This window comes from Propithecus coquereli, unplaced genomic scaffold (genome assembly GCF_000956105.1).
Source record: "Propithecus coquereli isolate 6110/MARCELLA unplaced genomic scaffold, Pcoq_1.0 Scaffold269, whole genome shotgun sequence".
NCBI classification, from domain to species: domain Eukaryota; kingdom Metazoa; phylum Chordata; class Mammalia; order Primates; family Indriidae; genus Propithecus; species Propithecus coquereli.
The window spans coordinates 1,832,919-1,843,316 of record NW_012148274.1 but is presented as its reverse complement, the minus strand read 5'-3'; the positions used below and the strand labels follow the sequence as shown (position 1 = coordinate 1,843,316).

Sequence of the window (10,398 nt, the reverse complement as noted above, 5' to 3'; positions counted from 1 at the left end):
GTCAGCCACCGCGCCCGGCCCATTCTGGTTTCTTTACATCCTTATCAAACGTGTTATTTTCTGTTATCTTTTGTTTTGTTTTAAGTAGCTATCCTAATGAATGTGAAATGGCATCACATGGTGGTTTTGATTTGCATTTCTCTAGTAACTGCTGATCTCGAGCCAACCAGTCAACATTGATCTATTAATAATAACTCATTCCTTTTGGACTGTTGATTTGAACAGAGCACTTTTCATTAATGAGGGTCAATTTCTCAAGGAACCTCTTCACTGTGACCCCTCTTACTGATCTTACGTGCTTGGAATCTTAGAGCCGAGACGAGCTTAGAGGTTATCACGGCTCAATAGGTTCATCTTTAAAGATGGAGGCAGCTAACCCTAGAGAGGTTGTTCGTCTTGCCTGAGACCTGCAGTTCGCCAGTGGCAAAACTAGGACAAAACCAGGGTCTCCCGACACCCGGCCTTGCAGGCTTCTACCGCACCATAGTCCCCGCGCAGCGTGGGAAGGAATTACTCAACTGCCCACCCTTTCTGCCGTAGGAGGTACCAACTACAGCGCATTGTGAACGTGGAGAAGCGTCAGGACCGTCTGCGTGGGGGTCGCTACCTCCTGGAGCTAGAACTGCTAGAACAAGGACAGCGCCTGGTGCGGCTCTCTGAATACGTGTCCACACGAGACTGGCAGGGCGTCAGTCCAGCTGGCAGGGAGGAGGCTGAGGCCCGGAACCTGCACGGCCTGGTCTGGGGCCCGCACAACCGTCGGAGACGTGTCCTGAATGTCCATACCCCAGAGCCCAAGCTGTGCTGGCCCCAGGGTTTCTCGTGGAATCACCGAGCCGTGGTCCACTTCATTGTGCCCGGTAAGCCTCAAGCCGTGCCGGGCATTGTCAGCAGGGTGGGCATCCCAGTAATAGTCATCATGAGCACCAGGTCTGTTTCGCTGATTTGATCTCACAAGAAGTTCGTTTTTTTGTGGTTTTTTTTTTTTGAGACAGAGTCTTGCTCTGTCGCCCGGGCTAGAGTGCGGTGATGTCATCCTAGCTCACAGCAACCTCAAACTCCTGGGCACAAGCAATCCTCCTGCCTCAGCCTCCCGAGTAGCTGGGACTACAGGCGTGCGCCACCGTGCCCAGCTAATTTTTTCTGTATATTTTTAGTTATCCAATTAATTTCTTTCTATTTTTAGTAGAGACAGGATCTCGCTCTTGCTCAGGCTGGTTTCGAACTCCTGACCTCAAGCAATCCACCTGCCTTGGCCTCCAAGAGTGCTAGGATTACAGGCGTGAGCCATTGCACCTGGCCAGATCTCACAAGAACTTCTGAGAGGCCGGGCGCAGTGGCTCATACCTGCAATCCCAGCACTCTGGGAGGCCGAGGTGGGAGGATCGTTTGAGCTCAGGATTTAGAGACCAGCCTGAGCAAGAGCGAGACCCTGTCTCTACTAAAAATAGAAAAATTAGCTGGGCATCATGGTGCATGCCTGTAGTCCCAGCTACTTGGGAGGCCGGGGCAGGAGGATTGCTTGAGCCCAGGAGTTTGAGGTTGCAGTAAGGTAGGCTGAGCTAGGCACCCTAGCCTGGGCAACAGAGCAAGACTCTGTCTCAAAAAAAAAAAAACTTCTGAGAAAGACCACTTTACGGTTGAGGAAATTGAGGCTCACAAAAGAAAAGGAGCTAGTTGAAGGTTACACGGCTAGTAAATGTTGGCACTAATAATAGATACTGACTTATGGGCCAGTGCTCTTGCTTCCACACTAGGTTTCAGGGCTTGATGTGGTCATCAGCTGGGGTTGTCGTACTAGGGGTTACAACTGGTCTGGGGAAATAAGACAAGGAGGGCACTTAATAGAGCAATGGGCTGGTTTTTATAATGAGAAGAGAACACGTAACAGGCAGGTATGTAACGGGCAGGGCAGGAAGTGAAGGATGATGGTAAGATGGACAGATAGCAAGGTTTGATTGTCAGAGCATGGCAGGGTTACTGAGCCCCAGCCCAAGGCCTTCTCATGGCGCTCTGCCTGGGGGGACACGTGGGAAGTGGGGTGCAGAGGCCCTGTTTACTGATGAGCCCCCCCCCCCCGCCTTGGTGTCTCGGTGCTGCCTTGCTGACAGTTCCCTGTAGTTTCTTTAGCCCAGTGGAGGTCCAGTGGGCACTCCCAGCTCGTGCTGGAGCTGGGAGTGCAGATGCTCGTCTTTGCCTTACCTCGGTTTCCCTCTCCCGGCCGGGCCACTGGGCAGTGAAGAACCAAGCACGCTGGGTGCAGCAGTTCATCAGAGACATGGAGAACCTGTCGCAGGTCACGGGCGACCCACACTTCAACGTCATCATCGTCGACTACAGCAGCGAGGACATGGACGTCAAGATGGCGCTGGAGAGGTCCAAGCTGCGGAGGTGAGGGGACCCCCGGCTGGAGTGTGGCGTGGGGCTGCTCCTCCTCCCTAAAGCCCTAGGACTCTGGAGTCCAAGGTGGAGCCAGAAGTGCTGCCCCGCTGTCCTGAGTCCCAGTCTCCAGATTTTTCTAGAGAGGCCCCCAGCCCATAATCCCTTCCTTAGGAGCACCTGTCACCTCTATTCCATGCCTGCCTGCAGGGGCCACTCCCTGCAGGGGACCGCCACAGCCACGCCCTGATCCCAGCCCCTCGCCCTTCTGCAGCTACCAGTACACGAAGCTGAACGGAAACTTTGAACGCTCGGCTGGACTTCAGGCTGGCATAGACCTGGTGAAGGTGAGGGCCTGGCAGGGGCGTGGGAGATGCGACTCAAGCTGGTTAGGAGGTGGAAAGGCGATCGGGATGTGTAAGGCGGTCAGCCCTCGGAGAGGAAGGCGGGAGGGAGAGGTGAGGACACGGCAGGGCGTGAGGACACGAGGGTCCTCTGCTGGGCTGTGGGTGGCAGTGGGACATCTGCCCGGTTTTCAGAGTCCCTGGCGCCCATGCCGGGGGCGGTCAGAATTCTCTCTCTGATGGTGAAAGCCGCTCCGATACCCAGCACGGGGTTAGTTCCGTGGAAGTGTGAGAGTCGTCCCAACAGGGAGGGCCCTGGGCACTCTCCCGGCCGCCTGGGCCTGGTGGGCGGGAGCCGCTGACCCGCCCGCGTCTGTCCCCAGGACCCGCACGGCATCGTCTTTCTCTGCGACCTGCACATCCACTTCCCAGCGGGAGTCATCGACGCCATCCGGAAGCACTGCGTGGAGGGCAAGATGGCCTTCGCCCCCATGGTGATGCGGCTGCACTGTGGGGCCACCCCCCAAAGGCCTGAGGGTGAGCCCTGCCCCGGCCAGAGCTGCACATGGTCATGTCTGTCCGCGACAGCGTCCTCCGGCCCTGCCCTCCCGCGGCCTCTGCCCCCTGGCGGTCTGCCAGAGAGGGCTCCAGCAGCAGACACCGCAGCCCAAACCTTTCCTGCCCCACCTTCCCTCCGTCCCTTGGTCAGTCGCCCGCGAAGCCTTTCCTGCCTGCCAGTGCCGCGCCCCAGAGAGGAGACAGAGGTGGAAAGACAGGGTCCGTGCCCACGGGCGGGGGTGCACGGGGAAACTGACGCCCGCTGTGCCTTCAGGGCTGCTGTTGTCGGATCCTGTCTGTGGGGCTGTCGTCAGCCCGTGGGCACCGCCTCAACCTTTGCTGAACCCGAACCTTAGCTAGGGGACCGCCCAGGACAGGCGAGGGACTTGCCAGCTGAGGCAGCTTTCGGCCTCCGCCACGCCCCGCCCCGCCCCACGCCCGGGCTCAGAGGAGGCTCTGGGAACCCGCTCGGAAGCCTCCTCCTCGCCTCCCCCGGCCGCTGGCCCATCTCCCTGGAGCTTCTCGTCTGTCCGCAGGCTACTGGGAGGTGAACGGGTTTGGGCTGCTTGGCATCTACAAGTCAGACCTGGACAAGGTCGGGGGCATGAACACCAAGGAGTTCCGAGACCGCTGGGGCGGCGAAGACTGGGAGCTGCTGGACAGGTGACTGGGACGGGGAGGGCGCTAGGGGCACCTGCTGGGATTTCTTTCCCCAAGTTCCCCAGAGCGGGAACAGGGCTGGAGCCACCTGGCTGTGCCCCGTGGCCGCAGATGCCCGACACGCGGGCGGGGTGGGAAGCTGTCCAGTTGCTTACCTCACAAGACTCAGTTTCTCCATCCGTTAGAGGGGACGGTCCTGCCTCTGTCTGTGTCACAGGGCTCGCGTCCTTGATAAACTGTCAGAGGAAAGCAAGAGTCGCTGAGCTGTGCGTGTGTACACGGTGATGTTCTCGGCGCCAGGCAAGGTGCCGCAGGAGAAGCTGACCGCGTTCTCCCTGGCCGGTGGCAGCTGCCCGCACAGCTGTCTGGCGCGCGAGGCCGTGGGCGTGGATAGTGGGCACACGGGCCGAGGGTCGGGAAGGACTTTGGGGCCGGCAAAAGAGACAGTGTGGACCATGAAGGGGCAACAGGACACCCAGGAGGTTGTGGGTCCCTGGAAGCCAGGCGACATGGAGGCGTGGGGAGGAGGGAGGTGCGCAGTGGTACGGATGCCTCAGAGAGGGAGCCTGCGGCGGGAGCCCCGTGGGCGGCCGGTGGCGAGGGCCGGCGTGGAAGCAGGGAGCGGGGCTGGGCAGTGACACGGGGCAGGGCAGGGAGAGGAGGCGTGTCTGGGGGTCCTCTTTGGCGAAGTTCGCTACCACGGCAGGAGGCAAAGAGGATGAGACCTGGAGGTTTGAGCTTAGGGGGAGGGGGCAAGAAAGGGTGAAATTGCTGGAACATGTGAGGGGGGGCAGGGCAAGGTGAGCAGCCGGGGGAGGGGCCTTGAGCAGTCAGGAGGCGGCTGGGTGCCCCGGGTGCCTGGCAGGTGACCTGCAGACGTGACCTTGTTCGTTCCTCCCCATACCTCGGTCAGGCAGGTCTAGTTGTCTCCGTTTTCCAGATGAGAAAACTGAGTCTTGAGAAGAAGTTAGTAACTTGCCCCAGATCTCACTCACCAGAGTGTCAGAGGCTTAAAAACTAGGTCTGTGTCTGTTTCTCCCCTCGAGGGAAGAAGGCAAAGGAAGAGGACGGTCCTAAGACACTTGAGGTGAAGGGAGGCGCGGGAACCTGCGCGGGTGACGCGGTCTCGCCGGGCGAGGCGGAGCTCCGGAGCGGACGGCCCGGCAGCCCGCGTGGTCTTGGTGCCGGGCTTCTCGTGTCAGCACGGCCTCCAGCAAGCTCCTGGCCTCCCTGCCTCCTTGAGGCCCGAGGAGGAGGAGAGACCGGAATGGAGGCGCCTGGGGCGGGGTCTGCGGCTGCCCTCCGCCTCCCCGGCACTCCCTGTGTGCCGCAGCTGTGCCGGCCGCTTGGCGTCCGCCAGCCTGGCTCCCCGCACACCCGGTGTGCGTGTAGCGTGTGTGCTCTGCACACGGCTGTGTGTCCTGCGTAGTCCTCTGATGTCTCACACACACACGCACACGCACACACACACACGCACGCGTGTGCGTAAGCTGCCCTCCTCCTCCCAGCAACAGCAGCAGGCTCTGCAGGATGGCGTGCTGTCCTGCCGTCCTGCTGTCCTGGAGCTGGGACGCACAGCCCGGCCCGCCCTGCGGGCCGTGGGCACGGAGGGAGGCCGTCTGCGGGGTGCGGGGGTCCTGGGCCTGCTCCAGCCTGCTCCTCCCCCCGCAGGGTCCTCCAAGCAGGCCTGGAAGTGGAGCGTCTCTCCCTCAGGAATTTCTTCCATCACTTCCACTCCAAGCGGGGCATGTGGAACCGCCGCCAGACGCAGGCGCTGTGACCGAGGGTGGCCGTGGACCGCCCGCTTCCTGCCAGGGGTGGCAGCGCCCGTGCCCTGCCTGCTGTGGCGGGGGGGCCTCGGCCGACACCCGTGCCCCGGGAGGCCCCTCTCCGCCCCTGGGCCTCCGGAAGGGGGGCTTTTGGGGGGGAGGCCGGGGGGGCGGGGGCCGGGCGGCCGGGGGCGGTTCCGAGGGGGGGGCTTGTTCCGGGGCGGCGGGGGGGGGGTTTGGGGTTCGGCCGGTTCCCGGGGTTGTTGCCGGGGACCGGGCCCTTTTTTTTTCGGCGGGTTTTTTTCGGGGGTTTTTTTTTTTTTACTTGAAACCCAAACTTGTTTTGCGGCGCCGGCTTTGGTTTGGGGGGTTGAGGCGCCTGGGGGACTTTTCCCCCTTTGCGGCCTTCGGCCCCTTCTTGGGCGGGGTTGGTTCCTTTGGGCCCGTTCCTTCCTGCGGGGAGCAGGCTCGTGCCTTCCAGAGACACACACACCTCTCCCGGTAGCCCCCAAACAGCTGGCTGCCGATTAGGGCATTAACCTCCCGGCCAGGCAGTGCTCGCCTCAGCCCGGGGCGGGACTGGCCCACGTCCCTGGTGCGAGAGGAAGGTTGGGAGGCGGGGAATGGCGGGGCTTGGGCGCAGAGGCCGTGCAGGGCAGGCAGGCAAGGGACCGGGCTCGCTGTGGGGCGAGGCTCTGGAGAGGACGGCAAGAAGGGGACGGAGGATGGGCCACACCTGTCAACTTCCCTCAGCTAAGGAGCAGGGCAAGGGCCCGAGCAGGGGGGTGGAAGGCGTGTGTCCGTCCAGTCCGGCGACTCTGCAGACTCACCCCGTGCACGGAGAGCCCTGGGCGCCGGCTTGGAGTGGGCGAGGAGGAGGGTGTGGGTGGACCCTGGGCTGGGGGCCAGGGGCAGGGCAGGAAGGGGGCGGGGGCGGGAGGGACTGAAGGCGAAGCAGTTTCAGGGAACGTAGCCTTGGCCTTCGTAGCCTCCAGCCGCCCCTCCTGTCACCGACGGTCACGCACTTCTCTTGCACTAATGATCTCTGGTGCTCGTGGCCGGGATTTTTCTCCTGCTGCTGCCGCCTCCGCTGCTGCTGTGAATTCACCGCTGGCACGTTGGACCTCTGGGTCTCGACCTCCAGATTCTGCTCGGGGCGACACGGCTCCTGCTGTGAGGAAGGGCTCGTGGAAGTTGTGCCGGGGCCCCGGGGACCGGTCGGCCGAGCCCACACTCGGGGTGCGACAGTCCGAATGTGGCATTTGGAGCCGCAGGGTCTACCCGGCGGGCGCTGCATTCACCAAGAGCGTACGCTTGGCGGACAAGGGGATGGCGCCTGTGGGGAGCCTTCTGGGGATCCGGGAGAGTCCGCCTCCCTCTACGGAATCAGGAAGGACGAAGACTTTGCAGTTACAGGTCATGGCCCACGAATGCCATCTCTGCTCCCTGGCTGTAGCTTTTTCTGGTCCCCACTCAGGCCTCCTGCCCCTGGCAAGGGAGGAGTAGGCTGGGGCTGCAGATGGCTAGCTGGGCCGCCGGGCTGCTTTCTGGGGCCGTGCATCCCTGGGCACCGCGCCGGGAGGCCGGCACGCCAGAGCAGCCTTCCTGCTTCACTTCTGACGACTGGGAGCCAGCCCCGCCTTCCCGCCCCGCCGCCCCTCTGTCCCTGGCCAGTGCCTTGTGTTTGACCTTTGTTACCTCTACACCACCTGCCTTAAGGGGAAGGGCCTGGCGCGGCCCCACTCTGCAGGGAAGCGCCGTGGGTCGGGAGGGAGTGCGATGGGGTGGGGGGAGTTAAATATAGCATCTTCTTAGAAAAAAAAAGATTCCTGCGTTTTCCTGTTGCCCGTTCATGGTGGGAGAGGGTCGGGCTCAGGGGCCAGGTGGACCTGCCAAGGACTCTCCCACACCAGGCGTCACCCCTTACCACCAGTTTCGTGCCTGCTGTGTGGGGGACGGCCTTCTCTGTGCTGTGCCTGTCTGTGTTCCTTAGACACACGCTCCAGAAGCTGATGACGCGAGAGCTAGAATACGTCTATGACAGGTTTCTGGAAAGGGTTGCGCGTGTGTACGTCCGTCCAGAATTGGCCGATCTGCAGTGAAGGGGCAGACGGGGATGAGCCGAGGCCTCTGCAGCCAGGGGAGTGGACTCGCAGGACCGCAGGAGAGGGAGTGATTGAAAAGCCTTCCCACCCTCCAGGCCTGGGGCTTGCTCCTTGCAGCCCTCTGCAGGACACGGATGGGAAGGGCATTCAGGGACCAGCTTGGATGTTTGGGCCTTCGGGACTGAAGACAAAAAGGTTGACTCAGAGTGGATTTGCAGAAACCTTTATTGACAGAAGTCAGCCCATTAAACAGGAAGGGAAAACTGAGGCCTGGAGCAGAGGGAAGGAGTGGGTGGAGTCAGAACCAGAGTCCTTAAGCTGGGCAGACTTGGTCTCGGCCAAGGTTCAGGAGATGCTGCCAAGGAGGAAAGGTCATTCGTAGCTGAGTCTGAGCTCAGGACTCCAGACCAAGATGGAATTCACAAAATCACATCTCGATGCAGGGGCTGTGGGTAGGGAGCAGGGACATCTACGTTGCCCTCTCAGGAGCTCTCGGGCTGTGGAAAGTGCCCACAGGCCTGGCAGATCAGGGAGGAAGGCGGCAGAAGCAGTTCCAGACCCAGCGCCTGTGGGGGAAGCAGAGAAGACGCGGTGAGGAGGGCAGGCCACACCAGCGCTCCCCAGACCCCAGCGTGCACAGGTTCTCCTGGCGTCTCCGTGAAACGCACGTGCCGGCTTAGCAGGTCCGGAGTGGAGCCGGGGATTCTGCATCCCGCAGGCGCCCAGGTGGTTCTGTAGATGCCACTGGACCACGGACCATGATCCGAATAGCAAGGACTGCTAGACAGTGCCAAGGAGCCCTCCCACATCATCGTCCCTGCTGCCAGGGGCAGAGCCACCACTGACCACACGACGCCCCGCCCGTCCCGGGATGTGGTTCTGAGCCTGAGAACGGAAGCAGAGGCACCGTCGCCAGCGCAAGCTCTAAGACCCGTCCTCGGCGGCGCCGTAGGCCTTCCGGGGACCTGTCTCCTACCCCAAACTCAGGGGCCTCCCACGTCCCTCCTCACCTGGGCCCCAGGCTGGTTTCAGAGCAGATTCCTTGAGGCCCTGACGGCCAGGTCCCCTGAATTATGTGCCCCGAAGGCTGTGATGAAAACGTTGATGACCACCGTGAGGAAGACCAGGGTGGTGGCAGCATTGTTGAGCTGGTTTAGTCGCCGCTGCTTTTCTACCTCGTTCAGGTTCAGCCGCGCTGTGGGGAAGGGGGCGTGGGAGGAGAGGGTCAGGGGAGGGCCGTGGCCTGGGGCTCCCCTCACGACACCCACCGGAGTTTGCAGAGAGTCGGCCCTTCGGAGACCCACGCAGCAGGAGTCAAGGGAGGGGGTCGTCGCTGGGCCGAAATGCCTCTGCCCCCACGGGCCAGTGCGTGGGGCACCCGCGGGGTGCTTCATCCAGGTGGGGGCGCTCAGACTGCGTCTAGTAAGAGTGGGGGTGAGGGCTCCCGGGAAAGGCCGTAAGGGACTCTGCCACGAGTTAGTGGGGACTGTCGTTTGGCGGTGCCGTGGGGCTCAGGAAGCTGGGATGGGGTGCCTGCCCGCGGGGGCTGACGGCGTCCGTGCGTGGCCTGTGCAGAGGCGGCGGCACGGGGAGGCCCTCGGGGCTTTGCCCGGGCTCGGAGTCTGTCTCTGGGCCCGGCTCCTCACCGATGACCACCAGGAGGACGCCGATGGCCACCTGCAGGAGCAGCGAGATGCTGATGAGGGTGACGAGGGTGGCGTAGTAGCGAGAGGACGGCCCCTGCTCCAGCACCGCCTTCAGCCGCGCGGCGTTGGACATGAACAGAGCCACATCGAGCATGCTCTCGGCCACGCTCTTCTTGGTGGCGTAATGGTTCAGGTTGACGGGCTGGCTCCCCCCGGGGCCGGCGTTCCCGGGCTGTAGGGAAGAAAGCACAGGCTGACCTGGGAGGCTCTGGAAGGGAAGCAGTTGCGAGACGGGAAGGAGGAGAGAGGTTTCAAAGCTCTTCCCAAACCAGGTGGGAGGCTAAGGACAAATGACGCGCTTCTCACGGCGTGGCTTGGAAGAGTGAAGGGCTGGCTAGAAAAGCAGGAAGGGCCTTGGCTCTGGGAAGCGACGTGCGCTGGAACTGATGTTTCACGGCGGGCCCCTCCCTCGCACCCCTGCACATCCCGCCGAGGAAGGAGGGGAGGGTCTCATTCTGGTCGCTGTCTTACCTGGGACAGGCCTCAGCTTCGGGCTTCCTTTTCCTCTGAGAGGAAAGCACCCAAGCAGACAATAGAGGGGCGTTTGGGGCTAGGGCGAAGTAGCAAAAGACACCTCTTCTGGCCGGGCGCGGTGGCTCACGCCTGTAATCCTAGCTCTCTGGGAGGCCGAGGCAGGTGGATCGCTCAAGGTCAGGAGTTCGAAACCAGCCTGAGAAGAGCGAGACCCCGTTTCTACTAAAATTAGAAAGAAATTAATTGGACAACTAAAAATGTATAGAAAAAATTAGCTGGGCATGGTGGCACATGTCCAGCTACTCTGGAGGCTGAGGCAGGAGGATCCCTTGAGCCCAGGAGTTTGAGGTTGCTGTGAGCTAGGCTGACGCCACGGCACTCTAGCCTGGACAACAGAGCAAGA

General features: G+C 61.9%; 2 protein-coding genes across 2 annotated transcripts in view; one reads left to right on the top strand and one right to left on the bottom strand.

Moving 5' to 3' along the window:
• B4GALNT3 (beta-1,4-N-acetyl-galactosaminyl transferase 3) overlaps positions 1–5,721 on the top strand; it is a 34,686-nt gene extending 28,965 nt beyond the window's left edge. The window contains exons 17-22 of the mRNA XM_012647447.1: positions 541–860; positions 2,238–2,391; positions 2,654–2,726; positions 3,107–3,260; positions 3,818–3,944; positions 5,613–5,721. Coding sequence (XP_012502901.1) covers positions 541–860; positions 2,238–2,391; positions 2,654–2,726; positions 3,107–3,260; positions 3,818–3,944; positions 5,613–5,721 — 937 coding nt within the window. The remainder of the gene's footprint in view (positions 1–540; positions 861–2,237; positions 2,392–2,653; positions 2,727–3,106; positions 3,261–3,817; positions 3,945–5,612) is intronic.
• Positions 5,722–8,823: 3,102 nt separating this feature from the next.
• Positions 8,824–10,398, bottom strand: part of NINJ2 (ninjurin 2) — a 99,417-nt gene continuing 97,842 nt past the window's right edge. Inside the window, 2 exon segments of the mRNA XM_012647446.1 lie at positions 8,824–9,010; positions 9,462–9,693. Of these exon segments, the coding sequence (XP_012502900.1) occupies positions 8,844–9,010; positions 9,462–9,693 (399 nt within the window). The 3' untranslated portion in view covers positions 8,824–8,843.